This window comes from Vidua macroura, chromosome 9 (assembly GCF_024509145.1).
Source record: "Vidua macroura isolate BioBank_ID:100142 chromosome 9, ASM2450914v1, whole genome shotgun sequence".
NCBI lineage: Eukaryota > Metazoa > Chordata > Aves > Passeriformes > Viduidae > Vidua > Vidua macroura.
This window is the reverse complement of record NC_071579.1, coordinates 27,222,089-27,241,740: the sequence shown is the minus strand read 5'-3', so window position 1 is coordinate 27,241,740 and position 19,652 is coordinate 27,222,089. Positions and strand designations below refer to the sequence as shown.

General features: G+C 38.6%; 1 protein-coding gene across 5 annotated transcripts in view; it reads left to right on the top strand.

Annotated features, from left to right (window-relative positions):
* The window catches only part of TUT4 (terminal uridylyl transferase 4), a 43,781-nt gene that overhangs the window by 23,418 nt on the left and 711 nt on the right, over positions 1-19,652 (top strand). For 2 of the 5 annotated variants that reach the window (XM_053984719.1, XM_053984718.1), the window contains exons 13-29: positions 166-908; positions 1,380-1,530; positions 2,146-2,232; positions 3,603-3,706; positions 4,069-4,126; positions 4,221-4,324; positions 4,708-4,797; positions 6,687-6,800; positions 7,919-7,996; positions 8,394-8,571; positions 8,940-8,987; positions 9,075-9,157; positions 10,523-10,638; positions 12,281-12,441; positions 13,396-13,493; positions 15,938-16,463; positions 18,637-18,810. In XM_053984719.1, the coding sequence (XP_053840694.1) occupies positions 166-908; positions 1,380-1,530; positions 2,146-2,232; positions 3,603-3,706; positions 4,069-4,126; positions 4,221-4,324; positions 4,708-4,797; positions 6,687-6,800; positions 7,919-7,996; positions 8,394-8,571; positions 8,940-8,987; positions 9,075-9,157; positions 10,523-10,638; positions 12,281-12,441; positions 13,396-13,493; positions 15,938-16,463; positions 18,637-18,810 (2,913 nt within the window). Of the gene's footprint in view, positions 1-165; positions 909-1,379; positions 1,531-2,145; positions 2,233-3,602; positions 3,707-4,068; positions 4,127-4,220; positions 4,325-4,707; positions 4,798-6,686; positions 6,801-7,918; positions 7,997-8,393; positions 8,572-8,939; positions 8,988-9,074; positions 9,158-10,522; positions 10,639-12,280; positions 12,442-13,395; positions 13,494-15,937; positions 16,464-17,806; positions 18,811-19,652 lie in introns of those variants that run through there. The other 3 variants (XM_053984720.1, XM_053984722.1, XM_053984721.1) reach the window with 3 other exon arrangements.

Below are 19,652 nucleotides of genomic sequence, written 5' to 3'. Positions count from 1 at the left end.
TATGGAAGAATTCTGAAAAAACTTGTGGGTCTTTCATTCTCTAAGTATATCAATTCTGGATTATAAGAATCTCCTTAACTGCCCTGTAATAATTTAGAGATTTCAACTGCTTTGTGAAATGTGGAAGTTAAAGATTACTAATTAAATTGTTCTTTTTCTTCCCAGATCCTTTTGCACTAAAGAGGAATGTTGCACGAAGTCTAAATAGCCAGATGGTATTTGAGTACATCCTGGAGCGATTTAGGACAGCATATAAATATTTTGCATGTCCACAAAGTAAAGATGGGATTAAATCCAAGCCAGATACCAAGAAAAAAGAAAAAGGGAAAATGAATAATAAGAAATCTGCAAGACCTGAAGAGCCTGTAGCAAACTGTTGCCTTCCACAAGGGGAAAATGTTGTAGATAAAGAAGTTACAGGAAGTGGATGTAACATACCAGAGAATGAAATTGAATGTAATAAAGTGGTAGAAGCTGAAGCCAAAAGATGTACTTCCCAGAACATGGACCCTTTGCTCCTTTCAGCATTGGACTCTAGCTATGATGAAGACAAAGAAGATGCTTTATCCCTTATTTCTAATGAATGCTGTGAATTAAAGGAAAAATCACCTAAAGAAAGGGATGATTTAGAAATTTCAGTGTGTCTAACTGAGGGTGAGCTCAGCCACCACTGTAACTGCAGTGCACATCAGCCTGATGACACAAATTCCAGTAATGAATTTTCTGATGCTGAAAGTAGGCAGAGTTTGGTACTGGAGCCATCTCTACACACGAAGTGCACTGGCACCCCAGCTACCTCGGCCAGCTGCAAAGCAATGCTGGAAACCCAGGATCTCAAAGAGGAAGGCAGACTCTCAGCAGAAGAAATGCATTATGTGTTTGATAAGTTTATTTTTACTTCAGGAAAGGTAAGCAGTGCTGGTCATGTATCACTGGGCCGTTACTTTGTAGTCATTAAATCTGAGAGTGGATGGATGGCAGGATTGCCACAGTGATTGTTTTAGTCTGGGTTATGGATGGGAGCTCTGGCCTTTGTAGAGTACCTGTTATTCAGGACTGGAAACAGCACCCGGTGTGACATTTGCATTAAATGGTCTGTTTTCCTCATCTTAAGATTTTTGATTTATGCACAAAAATTCTGGGTTTCTTTCTGGTTATTTGTGGTTTATATCTGCCTTTCCTCTCCTACTTTCTTGTAGAATTTCCAGGTTCTTTTAGGCACTGTGACAACTAAATGCAGCTTGTTGAGAGGTGTTCTGCTCTTTGTAGAGGCTCTGTTATTGTCCATATGTTAAATGTTCTTGGTTGCTTGGAAATGTTAGGTGTGCTGAGCTGTCTTAAGTGCACAAATAGAATTTTCCTTTTTTTCCCCAAAAAAGCCACCAACTATAGTATGCAGCATCTGCAAACGGGATGGACATTCCAAAAATGATTGCCCAGAGGATTTCAAGAAAATTGATCTAAAACCACTACCACCAATGACAGACAGATTTCGGGAAATACTTGATATAGTGTGTAAAAGATGTTTTGGTAAGTTCAAAAAGTGTTTGTGCTCCACTTTATACTATGATCTGTAACCTGGAAGAATTAAAAACTCTAGGGTTAAATTACTTATTTACAATTATTCACAATTCAGTAGGAAGAAGCTCTTCCAGGTGCCCTAGGCTACAAATGGATCAATATTTTAATTTTCAGATAATCCATGGCTGTGATAACTTATAACAGATTTGAGAAACTGATGTTACATGGGATTTTTCACTGGGTTTGTAAAAAGCTGCTGGTGTCCCCAGGAATCAGGCTCTGGGCAAAACTAATTTTTTGTGCTGATCAAATTCTATGGCATCTTTTGGGGGTGATGTGGTGGGTTAATGTTGGCTGGATGCCAGGTGTCCACCAGGCCACTTTGTGGTTGAAAAATTGGATGTCTTGGAATAAAATCTGGAAGACTCTAATGATATAAAAAGAAAAATCACAGATTTAAGCAAAGCAAACACAACACAAAAAAAAAAAACAAAAAAAAAAAACAAAACAAAACAAAAAAAAAAAAACCCAAAAAAAAACCCATCCAATCTTTTAATTAGCTGAAAAAGATTCTTGAGGTGCTGAATGTCATGTCTGACTGTGTTTCAATTTGTTTTTACTTAGATGAATTATCCCCTCCTTTATCTGAGCAACAAAACAGAGAACAAATACTGGCAAGTTTGGAGAGATTTATTCGAAAAGAGTATAATGGTATGTAACCTTAGGTAGTGATTCTTGAGAATGCTTTCTTCAGTCATGTTGTCCAGAGCATACAGATGTGGTTTGTCTCATTTTACTTTCCTTGCTTGAAGCAGAGGCATCTCTTTTGCTTCCATTTGTAAAGCTGTCTTGCAGACTTCAACATGGAACCTCTCTTCATGCTATTCCATGTAAACATCCCGGGAGTGGAGGAAGAGCTGCCAGAGTAATAATGCAAGCACAGGACTGTTCCAGTCAGGCCAAGAAGAAAGTTTGCTTGGGTCTAGTGTTAGCTTTGGTTGTGGGCCAAGGAATTTTGTTGCCTAGTCACCAGTGCTTGAATATCTTAGAAATCCTAATGAGTTTATCTTCACATCCCTTACATAAAACAAGCAAAAGTGTCTTACTACAGTGATGGAAGTCAAGGCACAGAGATGCCAAGTGATTTTTTTCATAGGAGGTGTAAAACAGTGCTAGAGCCAGGTACCAAACCCAGGTCTCCTGAATTCCAGTCCATGGGAAGCCATTCTGCTGTAGCTGACCTGTGATCAAGGAATTGGGAATTCCATTCACTGGCTATGCCTCCGCTTATTTGCAGCAGCTGTTACAAAGCCTTGAAAGTCTTAAGGTTTCCACTTCTATTAAAGTTTAGGGAAAAAACTGTGAATAGGTGTTAGATCTTAGCATTAATTTCAGTTGAACAGATCAATGTATTCTTTGCAGTTAGGAAAGAATTTGTTTTAACAACAAAATTTTGCCATCCAAGAATGAAAATACTTAGTAGTATCGTGTTTCAAACAAAAATGTAAACAAAGCAATTGGGAAAGAATGTTCCATAAAGTATTGTAATCTCACTGCTTGTGTGTTCTTGAAGAGTATGTTATAATAACAAAAACTCAATGACCAAATTTACCTAGTCATAGGAGAAATATGCAACCTAGATAAACTCTGAATGGAACCAGAAATATTACTTTGGCTACCCTAGGAGTAGCTCTGTCTTATCTGTGGGGTAAAGCTGTACTGGTGACTGGGTTTGCACATTATTTTGATTTATTAAAAGCAGGAAAATGCAGTTGCATACCACAAAACATTGCACCACATTTAGAGATGCCATTTAATGATTATAGTAACTGTAATGTACTTCAGTCATAAAAAAATACATTAAAAAGTCTTTATCCTGCCTTACTTTCTGTAGATAACTTCTGAAGTGTTGTGCTTCCTCCTTTATCAAAGCTGAGGTCTTTGAAGTGACAGTGTAAGCTCTCTCTTTAAGCTCATTTTTATGGGCACCTGCACATTGCAGTTAAACAATATTTAATACTAAGCACTTACAATTCAACTGTAAAAGAAATTACATTTTTCTTGTCTTTTCTTTTGATCAGACAAAGCTAGGCTTTGCTTGTTTGGCTCCTCAAAGAATGGATTTGGATTTCGGGACAGTGATCTAGATATCTGCATGACATTGGAAGGTCATGAAAATGCAGAGGTAAGAGTTTTGAAATTGATAAAATCTGCTATTTTAAATTCAAGGATTTTTTAAGGTTTTTAAATTCAGTTAAGATTTCTGTACAGGAAAGGTAGGATTCGCTAGTTGTAGGTTGTCTTGTTGCACTCTGCACAACTGAAGCAAGAGCCAGCCTATTTTACTTTTAATGCCTTATAGACACACAGTGTACTGTAGATGTCCACACAGAGCATATGAGTTCATGTAAATTCATATGCTGGCTTAATGCTTGCTCATTTTTGTACATAGACTTTTCATCTATGAAATATATGTGATAGTAAATGTGCTTGTTGGAATAAGATCCACGTTTTAACATCTGAAGCTGTGATCTTTGTTTTTCCTAGAAATTAAACTGTAAAGAAATAATAGAAGGTCTGGCAAAAGTTCTTAAGAAGCATCCAGGTAGGTGCTTTAAATTATTATTTGTTTTGCAGTTAGATTTTCTATAAATGTTGTTAATGGAAATGTTTTATGTACTAAAGTGTTGCTTCCCCAGGTTTGAGGAACATCTTGCCTATAACAACAGCCAAAGTGCCTATAGTAAAATTTGAACACAGGCGGAGTGGCTTGGAAGGAGATATCAGTTTGTACAATACACTGGTGAGCATCTGTCTATTTTTGTGTTCAAAGAAAGCTTTTCATTCTTTCTATCTTACCCAAATAACAATTTGAGGGAATAATTTTGAAACCAGAATGAAAATGTTTCAATGTGTTTGGGTTTTTCTTCTACATCATTTAAATTCAGTGGCCTACACCCTCAGCCTGACCCGGGCAGCTGTGTATGACCTGATGGCAGAGCAGGGTACAGCATGGAAGTCTTGTTTTGGGGATACTTCTGAAAAGCCACTACATCCACCATGGCCTGTGTGCTATCATGAATAGTACAGCTCATTCCAGCTTTCACCCAACGCTGTGAAATTGCACAATTTCTTACATAATTGGCTCACCCTGACACCAGTTTAATTCTTTTCCCCTTTTTCCAGGCACAGCATAATACAAGGATGCTGGCTACCTATGCAGCTATTGATCCTAGGGTGCAATATCTGGGCTACACAATGAAAGTCTTTGCAAAGGTAATATAAAAAGAAGGTACTTATTTGTGCAATACAGTGTTTTCTGCTGCAGCCACTGAGTTTGCCTTTTGCCAGTACCAACTGGAATGGAGACAGTAGAATGCTGTTGGTAGGAAGTACAGTTTCTTAAGCTTACTGTGCTCCATCAGATTGTGTGTGTCAAAATCAAATCCTGATGCTTTCTGCTATCTGTTGGAAGATTTTTGTGTAAGAGAAAGCTGATGAGAGGAAAACTTCCCTTTTTTTCTTCAATTTCAAACCACCGTCAATTATAACAAACAAAAAAAACCCCACCCAAACTCCAAGCAAAACTGGAAAAATTGGTAACTGTAAGATGTAGAGGCATGTGGATGTGCATGGGCTTCCCAAGTTTTCATATCTGGGACCAGCCCAGAGATTACTGCTGCTTTCTTCTGGCACGCTTGCCTTTTTTGACTTAGGATAAAAGTCAGGAGTAGGTAGGAACGGGGTGATGAATGAATGCCTGAGTCTCAATGTGCCTAGGACGTACACTTGACTTTAAGAGTTCAGAAATGTCAGGTCTCCTGGATCTTTTGTTGTGATATTCTATCAAAATGTTCTATTATACAGCTTTTGATAATTGAAATGTGGCAGTTCTTTTTATTCAAGCTGCAGTATTATATACAGCATATCCAAAGAAAGCTTCGTGGAACTGGGGCAAATAAGATATGGCTTATAGAGATGGTGAATCATGCTACCAGATGTTCATGTAATAAAATACATCAAGATGAATAATTAACTTTGTGCAGAATGGAATGGACACGTTCATTATACTGTCACTGAGACTAGCAATGATTTTTTTTCTTGATATGGTCACAGTAGTGCACAATATTGCCATGTCTCTTCTGTGTCTAGATTAAAAATGCCTTGCATTGATAATAATGAATCTTTTTGGTAGCATTGCATACTATTGTGCATGTTCTAAAAATATTACTGCAAAGATGAAATATACAAGTTGTGGGATATACACTCCTGAATGCAAATGTATGGAAGTGACTTCATAGCTATACAAATACTCTGTTTTTAAGCAAAATGCTTCCTCCTCTGTTTGCATTGGCAGAAACCCCAGGAACAGCTGTCACTGCTGCTGCTAATGTGAAAGTAATTTGCGAATCCCTGTTTTTTCCAGCCCTAGGAGGTTAAAAATGCCTTGTTTGATATGACACAGGCTCGAAACACAGGATAGCTTAGAAGCAGGTGCTGTGGAAAGGTTATACTGTAATGAGATACTCAAGCATAGTAAGGTAATTCACTGATCAGAGTCACAGAAAGGCTTGGGTTGGAAGGGACCTTGAGCTCATCTGGTTCCAACTCCCTGACTTGGTCAGGGATGTTTGTTTTGCACTGTGTTGTGCAGGCTGCACCGTGGTTTAATTGGGTATGTGTATGTTTGCTAGCAAAATGCCACGTATGGCCTGCACTGCCAGTACAACATGGAAATACTTCCTGTTAATGAATTATTTTTTTAAAAGGGGAGGGGGAACCAAAATAATAAGGATTCATAGAAACAACTCTTGCAGCATGAGTTAAGGAAAATTAAATTTTATGGAATTGAAACCTGGGATTTATGTTTTGGGAGTTTAGATTTGGGGTTTTTTTCCAGTTTGGCACATTATAAATTTTTTTTAAAGTATTTTGGCTTTGAAAAGCTTTTCTGTTTTTATGTTAGACAAATTATGCTATGGATTTGCCAGATGGCAGTTGACTCTTGGGTGCATTTATTTTTCAGGCTTCATAAAACAATTTTTAATTATGAGGTGAATGTATTTGCTGTTACTTCTGGGGTTTCTGTTTGCTCTCTGACATAGTTGTTAGTCTTGAACAGTAAAATGTAAATTCAGCATTTTGTTTAAAATGTATTTTTTCAGCGCTGCGATATTGGTGATGCATCCCGTGGTAGTCTGTCTTCGTATGCCTATATTCTTATGGTTTTGTACTTTCTACAGCAGAGAAATCCACCAGTTATTCCAGTTCTTCAGGAGGTAGGTTCAGAAAATGAGGTTATGAAAACAGATGCACTTTTTCTTCAAGCCAAATATGAGAAGTCTGGGATTTTAGGATCAAAGGGGATAAATGAAATATGGGGCCCTTCTAATCAGCAGGTTCTTAACTCCCTCTTGGTTTTAGTAGGTAAAACTGACCAAGAAGATTAGATCAAACATGGGAGTCTGTTGTGCCTAAGTTCTGCTATTACATTTACTTTGGGATTTTGATCTTATGATGATATTTATATGCTGAACAAGATAGAAAAAAATTGGCAGGTGGTATGGAGAGAAGGGAATTGTAATTATGAGACTCCACCAGATGCTCCTGAAATGTGAGTCCAGCTCTTCAACCAGTTATTGTCAGAAGCATTATTTATTGCTCAATACTTTATTTGTAAGAGAAGAAGTTTATTTTATTATTTGATGAGGGGAAAATAAGATAATTGATGCTTTGGTGCAACTTTAAAGAAATATTTCATATGTGCCAGGAAACTTTATTAAGAAAATAATGTTCTGCATTGTATGGGTGGGGAGAATATAATTATTCAGCTATCTGCCTCTTCCTGGATACACTCTGGAACTCCCAAGCACGTCTGAAAATTATCCCTTTCTGCCTCTTTTGGTTACTTTGTGCAAGAGGGAAATTGGCTTAAGCATTACAGTTGAGACTCATAGACTTTCTTGCTTATACTTTAGTATCTGATACTTTAGTAGTGGTTGGGGGTTTTTATTTTACTGCTACCCCAAGAGCACATTTAAATAACAGTGGAATTTCCTCTTGGCCCTGCTAAAGTCAAAATGTAATAGAAATCATATAAAGTCTCCTTAGAGAATCTGTGGGCAGGAGAGATGTTGGAATCTTGACAAGGTAATTCAGTCATGTTTTCTTAGTTGCAAAGAACAAGTAAAAATTAAACATCCACATAATTTGTGAGGTACAGCAACAATGCAAAAAGTCTTTCAAACTTTTTACCAATGGAAAATTCTGTCTGTATGAGAAGTAATTGTTAAAATTAAAGTATTCATATTTTATATTATTTTTTTACCAAAAGAACTGCAAGTATTTTACAGTGACTTTGAATTAGAGCAGTAACTGTCACTTTTTGTTCTGGCAGATATTTGATGGCAAACAGATTCCACAAAGAATGGTGGATGGATGGAATGCGTTTTTCTTTGATGACATGGAAGAATTGGTAATATTCTAATTCCAGAAGAGTAACTAAAATTTAAGCCTTGCTTTTCAGGAAAAATAATAAATTTTTAACAGTGTTATATGTAAAAGATTAATTTTATTAATTAATTAAGCTTTTATATCCACAGTGCTGCAACTTCCCAACTGAGTCTTGTTTTGCTAAAATGAGTTTCTGCTTTTGCTTGGTTTATTTTAAGTCATTTCTAAATAACATAAATCAGGAAAAATACTTTTTATTCTTAAAAATAATCCAGTTTTAGTCTTAACTGTAGTGACTTAACCTTACTTTAACCATAAGAAATCATTCATAGTAGACAAACTTGTAATTAGAGAGGTGTTTCAGGAGAAGCAGTGCTGCAGTAACTGTAGCTGAATAAATTGTGTTCACCTGCATGCAGAAGAAGCGTCTGCCTTCTCTTGGGAAGAACACTGAATCTCTTGGAGAGCTGTGGCTGGGGCTGCTGCGGTTCTACACTGAGGAATTTGACTTCAAGGAATACGTGATCAGCATCCGGCAGAAGAAGCTGTTAACCACCTTTGAGAAGCAGTGGACATCCAAATGTATTGCCATTGAAGGTAGTCTGCTGAACTGAGTTTCCATTCATGAGGAGTAAGAAACTCAGTTCCTTGAGAGGCTGTTCTCTTTGCACAGGATCTTTATGTGAGGAAGCCACAGTCAGGGTTTTAAAAAGAAACATTGTTTGCTAATCCTAAAGCTCACAAAATTGATGAGACTCATAACTTTTACTAAATGTCAGTGAATTGTTCTTCTTACTGTTATTATGGGTGACTAACATAACAGTTTTAAAACTCTCAGCATTGCTTTGCTATAATCTACTCTGCAAATGCATTTAAAATGGAATTCTTTCTGCATTAAAATAAAAAAATCTGTTGCAGCAATTTTTTTCCAACTCTGATTTTTTTTTTCTCCCTTCTTTGTACAGATCCTTTTGACTTGAATCATAATCTGGGTGCTGGAGTCTCTAGGAAAAGTAAGCTATTAGTGCCTGCTACTGATGAATATTCACTGAGTTGTGCCTTTTCTGTTGTTTTCCAATAACTTTGTCTTTCTCCACTAGTGACCAATTTCATAATGAAGGCATTTATCAATGGAAGAAAATTATTTGGTACCCCATTCTACCCAGCTGTTGGAAGAGAAGCTGTAAGTTCTCAGGGTTTTTAGTATGTTTTTTCATTTTCTTTGTCGACTGAATTGATGCAAACCTCTTGTATGTATTTATCAATTTGGTATGCACAATATGTGTAATTCTACTTTGTCTGCATTACATGTATAGCTTAGTATTTAACTTCTGGAATATAAAATTCAGAGGAGTAGTTGGATGGACAATGGGTATTACTGGCAGGTTTGGGGAAAGTAAGCTTAATTTGTGTTTTGTTTTTTATAGAACCTCCCACTGGATGATGTTAAGTATTGCAGAAAACTGCAAATCTGACTGTAAAACCCAGAAATGTCTCTAGGAACCTTACTGGCTCTTCATGTAGTTAAAGAAAACAGATCCAAGAGATGTTCCATTCCATTTATTTTTCCACTTGGTGGAGATAGTAAGGATTGCTGCTTAAACAAGGAAAAGGATGATGATTGATTTTTTAACAAGTTGACCTTGAAAATTTGCATAGTGAGTCAGGGTTAGGAATGTGTTCATGCAATATCATTTTGGAGAAAGTACTGCTCTGTGCTAGGGGGTCCAGTCATTGATGTGTAGAGGCAACTATTTTTTTAAATATTAGCAAATAAAATACTGTAATTAGTATTTTAAAGATCAACTTAGAAAGGCATTTTCTAAAACAGTTTCAAGGACTGTTCTCCCAGTGGCTTTTGACAGAACTTGAGTTTCTAAAGGATCTTTAAAATATTTTGAAAGCTTTTAATTCCCTCCATCCTTCCCTATCTTCTCTTTTCCATTTGCTTGCTTTATCTGTGGTTTTTTTTCTGAGTTTGTACCTCTGTTTCAGTACTTTCACAATATTTATGTTGCTCAGAGGCTGTAAATTGGGCCTTTGTGCTGACACACATCAGAACTGCAGCTGTCCAGAGCAAATTCCAGGGGAGGGGAGTGATACAGGTCAGTCTGCAGATGCTCCATCTGTTTCCCACCTGAGCTGTGTTCTGTCTAAAGGGATGTAATCCTGTCATCTGGGAAGGGACATTGGCTGCTTTGGAAAGCACACAAGCAGTGACTCAGATACCAAAATAGATCATATGCAAAAAAATTGCTCTTTGAAGAGCTTTTGGGGAGGTAAAAGATCGGCAGCAGGCTGGAACCTGGATAAGCTGTTCTGCAAATTCAGCCTCTGTCCCTAAGACCAAATAGACCATTTTAGCCCAAACTGCTCCATATCTCTGAGAAAGCTGCCACTATCTAGTGAAAGAAAAGGACCAGGTGTAATCTCAGAAGTAGTAACATTCAGGGAGCCATAAGAGATGAAAGCTATCAGTTTGACTTTCATTCCTCAGTCTTGTAAGTGAATGGTTTATATATTTTATCTGTCTGATGTGTTTTGACAGGAATACTTTTTTGACTCAAAAGTGCTGACAGATGGGGAGTTGGCACCCAATGACAGATGTTGTCGTGTCTGTGGAAAAATTGGTCACTACATGAAAGATTGTCCAAAGAGGAGGAGGTAAGTAATACACAAAGCTATCATGAAATCTTTGAGATTAAATCATGTGGGATTTGGATATTTGAAGATTTAATGGAAATGAAAAAATGCTAAATTGCAGAGAAAATCAAAGCTTCATCTCTGATTATCAGTTTCCCGTCTTATTTTTTCTTTTCTTAAAACAGTTTTTGATCACCTCTTTAAATCTGAAGTGTTTATGGAAACACACAGAGTAATATCAACAGTCTATGGTGTGTTAATATGTGGTTTAGCTTAACTTAAAACTTGGATCACTAAAATATATTTTTTGTAGTGTAAGCATTCAGATGGAGAACATATTACCTGGCTGCAAAATTTAGCATGTGTTAAAAGGGATTTCCTGTAATGATCATGTTCAGAGGACAGTGTTGAATTTGAATTGTTCTGTACATCTGATAACGTATATCTGCAAGGCAGGTCAAAGTTCATTTAGTAAACTCTAAGATTAGTTAAAATGTACGTAATTAAGGTGCATTTCTGTAACATCATATTAGTGCCATGATGTTACAGAATCACCATATCACTTGGTGATCTTGCACTTGTAGATTGATTTCACTTAGGAATTTTGAAATTCCTGCAAAAGAAGTCCCTGGTACATGCAGGTCAATGTTTCCAAAGAGACTTTAGTAGGAATTGGCAGAAAATGTGCACTCCTCACTTTTTACAGCTTTGGCTATTTAATGACCCACTCAGCCTAGGTTGCCTGACTCCTCCTAAAACCTGTTGAAGCCCTTAGAATGCAAATTAAGCTGTGCTCTTTCATGTGCTCCTTATGTTCAGTTGTGTGCTCCATAATTCTTCAAAGGATTCTTGGTCTCTTCCTGCTACAAAATCTTTTATTTATAGCCCTTTATTCAGTCAGCAGAGTTCAAGACACATGAAAGTGCACTGGAACCCTGTGGTCACAGGTCACTATTTCTTTCAGATGCTCTCTGTACTGCTAGCACATGGAATTCCATCACCTCTTTCCTTATATCTGCCTCAGGAAAAGTTGTGATCTGCTCTTCACACAAACTGCTACTACAGCACAGCCACACAGAATGTCTCTCAGATTGTATATACAGCTCACATAATAATATTATTATTTAACAATCCTGCAGATACCTTGTGGAAAAAGACCTTTACTTCTGGTCTTGGTTCCTGATCACTAGTTCTGCTGTTTTAGAACTGTGTGTTTGAAAGAGCCTCAGTGCTTTGCTGCACATCCTGTCTGGGCTCAGACAGTGACAGAGAAATGTGCCCTGTCCAGTGAGGGGGAGATTGGATGAACGAGGTGCAGCTCACTTGTTTTGGGTATCTTCTGACTCAGTGGGTTTGATGCATAGAATTGCTCCCCAGCTACCTGGCAGGCTAAGCCTGCTTAACTGCAGGCATAGTTCTGCCCTAATGCAGTCAGACAGCTTTTGGACAAGCCTGGGAAGCTTCTAACTTCATTAAGTATATACAGGCTGTTAACCAGGCCAGAATCTGAAAGTGTTTTTTGGGATTCCTGAGATATTTGTATTTTGGTACAGCTGTTGGTTATGTAACCATTCCCTTTGAACACAACAGTACAACAGCTCTACAGAGACTATGTGTTTGTGTGTGTGGTTTTGGGATATTGCTAATAAAAATTATTGTTCAGGTTGAAGAAAAAGGAGAATGAGAAAGATGATGAAAAAGAGGTGAAAGAAGATGACAGAGAAACAAGAGAGAAAAGGTGTTTCATCTGTGGGGATGTGGGTCATGTTAGGAGAGATTGTCCTGAATTCAAACAAACCCGTCAGAGAAATAATAGTGTGCCAGGTAAGTTAGTTTATGTGTTAGGATAATTTGAAAGCTCTGAAATCCATTTTCTCTAGGTTTCTGTAAAGACTTGGTAATTATCTTCAAAAAATAATCCTGCAAGTAATGTTTGAATCACTGATAATACAGCTTTTAGACTGTGTTACTTTTCTACAAGGGGAGTAATGTCTCCTGAAGTACAGTCTTTCCATGGGTGGTAAAAATGTACTCAGCAGTAAAATACAGTGTACTTCAGAGTATAGCATTATTTGTCTTCCACTCACAATTGGTGCATTTCAAAGTAGTAATAGTAATAATAGTAACAATAGTAATAATAATAATAATAATTGAATGCATTTCCTTTTCCAAATGTTTCTCAAATGTTAGCTAAACCTCCATCATGTGTGAGAGGTAAGTAAATGTATTTTCAGCAAAAATCAGCACTCTTTCAGTAACACTTCAAAAAAAGCATACAGATGAATTAGGCTAAATCCAGCTTTCAAATTAGTACTTAGAGAAGATTAATTGCAAACTCATTCAAATTAGGCCCATGGGTGCTTGTGGTAGGTGAAAAAGTAGAGGAAGCATTCATAAGTGAACTTCAGAAGAACCATGCTTCTGTGTTCTGTTATCCTTTAGTCTTTTTTTTTAGCTTCCTTTCTTTGCCAAGAAGTTTCTGCTGTCACTATTGCTATTTAAAATGCCACTGCTTACAGCAGTAATATGGAAACCTATATAAAGTAGAGCTCCAGCTTGATAGCAAGGTGAGCCTTGCTCCTGCTAGACTTTGTTTTACTCAAAAGTAGACTTTGTGTTTAGCTCCTATACCTATTAAAGTTGTCTGCTGCCAGTAGAAGGAAAAGTTTCCACTTAAAGGAGAGGTGTCACATGAGAGTTAAGATATTGCTGACTCCCAGTTCTGCTCATTATTCTGTCACCCTGTGGGTTTTATTAACACTTGTGTTCCTTGATCAGGCACGCAGCTGGTGCGGAGCATGGTAAATTCCCAGCTGGTGGCTGTGGGCCAGCAGCAGGTGGAGCGACCCCTGCGCACCAGGCAGTCATCAGAATGTGTAAGTTCTGGGAGGGGGGACTGCAGGCAGAAAAGCTGTAGCAAACCAGCCATGCTGGGAACAGGTTTGCATGGTATTTCTCAACAGATTCTGGACTTGGTAATGACAACGTTGCACTGTGCCAGTTAGTGGAACTTTGATTTATTATATACTGTGCCTAGGGGAGCATTTATAGTTTTTCAGTATGGAAACTTCATAGTCAAGTTTGAGATGAGATACCCAGTGATCTTAAAAGGGCAGATTAAGCTAGGGTGCCTCTCAAATTCCCATTATTCTGGCAGTGTTCTGGAGTTACTAAGGGAGATAAAGCATAGCTTTACAATGGTTAACATGCTGGAGACTTAGGTTAGTGACAAGCATGACTTTTTGTGGTTTGAGAGATCTGTCTTAAGGGACTGTCATGTACAGACACAGCACACAGCTGAGTCACACTTCAGTGAAAAGTCTGCCAGAGCACACATACAAGCAGAACAATGGGGAAATTTTTGACAGTTTTGTCCTAGAGTTTTTTCAAGTCTCCATACAGCTACATAAAATATGTTTAATCTTCTGAGTGGAGATATGGAGCAGAGGGTATTTGAGCAAATACAACTGCTGGCATTTAATATTTTTGGAGCAGACAGTACAGCAGAAATTAATTTATTTTAAGCTGTTAGTCTGAGAAGAGTGTGTCTGCTAATGAAGCTGGCAAGTAAGTAAATATAGTAATCAAGGCTGCTGATCACTTATGCTCTTTGTTCAGTTTGCTACTTTGCTAACTGATCAGCAAGCATTTATTGGAATGCTGGCTCCAGTAACAGAGATTTTATTACTTACAATGTGCTGCTAAAGAGTCACTGATACAGCCCTAATCCAAGTGAAGGGCTGAACATGCCACAGGAGTATTTTTTTTAGGAGCCTTATATTTCTGCCTGAAGAATTGAGGCTGGATGTGTGGGTGTAGTCAGAGGCAGACACATCATGTGCACATTCTTGTGTCACCTGGATGTCATGGACTCTGTGTGTATTGCATGGTTGTCATTTGGCCAGGATTTCTTGGTGAATATGTTCTGTCCAGGAATTGGTTGAGAAGAATGGGAAGGGGGAATATTGGTGGAGTAAGAGGGAGAGAGTGAGAAGCAGATCAGGAGGTTGGAGTGTAATATGCCTCCTCTCCTGCTGCTGGCACATTCAGTGCATGCTTGTGGTGGGTTAATATTTGCAGGAATGTTTGTAGCCAGTGCATGTGCTTTATTTTCATAGCATTTAAACTGTTAAATTAGTGATCATCTTTCAAATTCCAGGTTTTAGCTTCTCTTCCTGCTTTGGTAGAAAGGTATAGGAGGTACTCATACAGGCACAGTTGGAATAGCAGCAGGGAGCAATCCCAGCTTCTGGGCTCCAGCTTTTGCCCAGGCACAGACACACAGCATGCTGCTGGAGGGGATGCTCTGGCATGGGCAGGTCCTGCAGACACCTCTGGTTATTGGAGACAAGTGACTGCCAGTTTAAATGGACAGGTGAGCAGTTAGGGATAGTGACAAGCTGGAGAGACCTTTGACTCCAGATGTTCTACAGCAGCTGAGGCTCTTGGAGCTTGGCTGGCTGCTGTAGTCTGTGGAGAGAGGAGCCAGTGTCAGGGGGAAAACGAGATCTGAGATTCAGGTTCTCCTCTTTGGTTTAGATATGTCTCACTTGAATGTCTCTGGAGGCACTTATTCCATCAGCATCTTGTCTCAGTGCTTAAAAACCAGACTGGGGAATCCAGATACTGGCATTAAGTGTTGGCACATAAACTGAGTATCTCTTTTCCCAGCCACTCCATTTCTTGAAGTGCTTCTCTGTTCGGTTGCAATTCCAAACAGATAAAATAGCCTCATACCTGTTCCTGTTGCTGGTGAAAGGGAAAGCTTTGTAAGAGCTCTGCAAAGGCTGTAATAATTGCTATTACTATGCCTTTAGCCATGGCCTAACACCAGGATATGAAGGTTTTGGAATTTGCATTTCTTGTTCAACAGATTTTTAAAAATGAAAGATGTATTAGGAGCTTACTTTGGAATTACTAAAAAACTGTGCAGTAATAAGAACCACTCTATTTAGAAGTAAGGCAATTAGTTTATGAGATACTGGGCTGTACATAAGTAGGGTAGGAAAGACACTGATTAAAGATCAGAAGCAAGTGTGTGAGGAGTCTAATGAGGAGCTTGGGACTAATATTCACTCAGAATGGTGTTTCTGATGGTGGGATGTGCCACATTAACAGACCAAATTATCTGTTGGTGAGTCAGTGTCAGTTGAACTGCAGGTACTGAAGCCAACAGAAACATGGATGCAGTGCTTGGGGTGTTGCTGGGGAGTGCTTTGCTGTTTTATAAATAGTCTAATACAGTGGGTGTTTATTAAAGAAAACACCATTAAATAGCCAGTGAACTAATCAGAAATACATACTTTTTTTTTTCCTCCAGTCTGATTCGCATCAGTCATCTTACTCTCCACAACCTCAGCAATTCCCACAGAATTCCTCTCAGCCAGCCTCCATTAACCAGACTCAGCCACAATCAATATCCCAGTCTAAGCACGTTCCTCAGCCACAGCAGGGTGCACAGCCACCCCATCAGGTCCAGCTGCCTTTGTTTAACTTTCCCCAATCTCCCCCAGGTCAGTATTCCACCTTGCATAACCTGGGACTACTTCAGATGCACCATCACCACCAAATTCAGCTTCCCAACACTTCTTGGCCTATTCATGGGCCTGTTATTCACTCTGCACCGGGTAACCCTCCTCATTCTACAAATGTTCCATTTTCTATGAGATCTGGCAGCAGCAGCACCACAAATAACCAGAGCAGTGTAAGCTTGAATGATCCCAGTATCATCTTTGCACAGCCTGCTGCCAGGCCCATGGGAATCCCCAGCACTTCTCATGAGGGACACTGGCACAATCCTGTGACTCCAAACTCACTGGTGAACAATGGCACTGTGGGGAATTCAGGTAACTCTTCTCTGTTGTATCAAACCTCTCGCATTTTGTGTACAAGTGTTAAGTGTTACAGGAACAGCTAACTCTTTTAACTTGTTTGATAAGAACATGATGCTTAAGAAACCAAATCCTGACTTTCACCTGTCTTAACATTTTCATAGGAAAAAAAATTAGAATTGATCACCGTAACTTTTAGGCATTGGTCCTGTCTGCCATTAATGGCTGTGCAACAATGAGAAATCCTGCATTCAACTGAGAAACCTCCTCATCATTGTTTGAATCACTCACATTTCTGTGAATGTGCTGACAAATAATGGATTCCTTAGACAATCGTGGAAACATTAAGGTTGGAAAAGACCTCTAAGGTCAACACATCTGTACATCATTTATTAGACAAATGCTGAGGCTGCAACCATGAACTTAGAGACTGGCAGAATTACAGTTGTGCAAGTTGAATATTGTCTCCTCACCTTTAGTACAATATAATGTGAACTTACCTATTCTGTTTTTCCTGTGGCTTGTCTTGCCACGTTTAACTTCCATAATCTCGATGTTGATTCCTGACAATATGTTTTCCTGTGACAAGTGGGCAACAGCCTCTTGCCTCACAGCAAAGCCAAGTACATTGGTATGTTTGAGGCTGAGAAAAAGCAGTATATGATTAAAGCCCATTCAGTTTTCTCTGCAACATGAACTGTGGCAGCCCCTACATTTTAACTGTTAACCTTTACATCAATAATCATGGTGGTGGTCTTCTGATTTATTCTGATTGTGTAAGTCCTCCTATGTTTAAAAAAATAAATGCATAATATAATGTACTGGTGCAGTTGTTCATCCTAAGATGAAAATTCTGAATCTCCTCCCAGCCTTTCTCTGCACTAATAATGTGATTGTCGGTAACAGTAGATTTTCAGCTGAGTCTGCAGTTTTGGATGAGGAATAATTCACCAGTGGACTTCAAATCTCTATTAAGGTGCTGGAGATACATGATTTGCTATTTAAAGCTTTGTGGGGAATATATTTTAAAGGATACAGGAGCTTCTACCCATGTGTTTTCTGCGTCTCCAGTGTGTTCTGTCCCTACCTCTCCATTTTGGATCTTCTCATCTGTCCCCTTCTCCAGCTTTCTGTTTCCCTCAAGCAGTTCCTTCCAATCCCCATGTCCTTACTAAGTAGCTGCCTTCTTTCAGACAAGCTCCATAAATTCTAATTCCTTCTCCATATGCTGTCAGTCACAGTATTTTTATTCCTGTCCCTCATCTTCCATCAATTTTCATCACACCCTTTTCCTAGTTCCCAATCATAGTAATTTTCTTCTTTGAAATTGAATCAGTTTTATTTCCTTTTTGGCTTAGATGCCATTAAAGTGAATGCACAGTAGAGATGAGCTGTCTCCTGTCTGTTTGAAGCATGGTTTCATACCTCCTCAGGACAGTTTGACAACAGTAAGTTTGAGGAAACTTTGTCCTGGCTTGACTTGAAAGGAGCTACTTTAATTTTCTTTTCAGTAGATAACTGGTCAGAAGTAGGATCATTAGAAGTATCAAGAGAGACAACTCTTTTTCATGCATACTCCAGAGCTGTGCCTCATGCTGTGGGTCCTGCCTCCTTGGATGCTTGATTTCTCATCCTTAATGTTGCAGTGATATCAGAATTGTAAATGGAGTAGCCTTACAATTTGTATATTTATTTCCAAAGTTTATATTTTTCTCTCTAAAAATAATTTTTAAGTCAGTCCAGTGATCTAGATAGCAAGTTTCTTAAGCATGTAAGTATTGGTGGAATTCCAGTGTCCATCTGAGAGTTATTTCTTGCAGTAGGATAATAGCTTTCCTGTCACAGCTCTGTCAGTGATAGTGGATATTTGTGTGGGATCAGACAGTAGTTCTGAACATTGTTCAGACCTTTTATTTTTCATCATGAGAAAGTCATAAAAATAGTGAAATCACAGCTCTTGATTTTAATGTTGATTCATCCTCTCTCTTCCCAATAATTCTATTATAGTGAATAATGAAGTAATTTAGGTGGTAATTTTTACTGATGTATATTAAAAAAAAAAGTAGCTCATCAGACTGATCACATTAAGTCCCCTGCAAACTGTTATTTAAGATGTAAATTGTATTTGTGACTTACTGTTTAATTATTTCAACTTGCAATGTGCTTTTCCCTTTCAATTGAAAAATAGATCAGGGTTTCCAAGGACAGTTTGGTAAAATGAACCCTCCTTCTGTCCCTTGGGACCATGGGACCCCTACCCATTTTCCTCTCCTCCGAGGAGCGTGGCCTTACAATATGCCTCAGAACTACATGCAGCAGGGAAATGCCAGCTACCCACCGAACAAACCTTTCTACCCTCAAGGTACTAGAACCAGTATGTGAATCAACAGCTCATGCACCATGTCTCTGTACTGTCTCAAAGGCTTTAAAAGCCAAGCAATCATGTGTCACTCGTAGCCTCCCTGGAAACATAACGAATCCCAGAGTCAAATCAGCGCTTCAGCTTCCTCTGTGGATGAATGAAAATCTTTGTGGGAGGGAAGGGTTAAAATAAAATTCTGAAATCTGAGCCAGTTTGCAGCCTGCAGCACTTCCAGCCTCTTTTTCTTTGCTGCTGCTGGCTCTCCTAGAGCTGCCTCTGCTTCAGTAGAGGTTAAGATGATTGGCCCACGAGTATGCTCAGAATATGAATAATTTTTTGTCATAATTCACTTTATTTCGCTTTTGTGAAATGACTTACATAGATAAAAACTTGCAAGACCATAGAATAATTGAGGTTGGAAGGGGCCTCTGGAGGTTTAGTCCAGCCCATCCACAGTCAGAGCAGCACTTGACTGCAAAGTTAGGTCAGGTTCAGTTCATCAGGGAACTGGAAAGGACTGACTTGATTTCAACTCTGATGTTTGTAAAAGGTGAAGGTGTTCAGCATCTGGCAGGATGGGGAAAGGCTGTAGGAAAAAGACCTCCACTTACCAGAGAAGCAATGCTCAAATTTGACCTGGAGGATGTGCAGCTTCCATGCTGCTGGGGTCACCTGGTGTAAAATGAGAGATACGGCCACCAAGTCCTTTTTTGAAATCTAATCTATTGGCTCTAGCAGGGTTTCCAAGTGAAAACTGAATTTACTTAAAATCCTGAAATTACTTTTGTTAAGTAACTGAGTACTGCAACAAAATAATGTGTTTGTGATTGTTAGGGAATTTT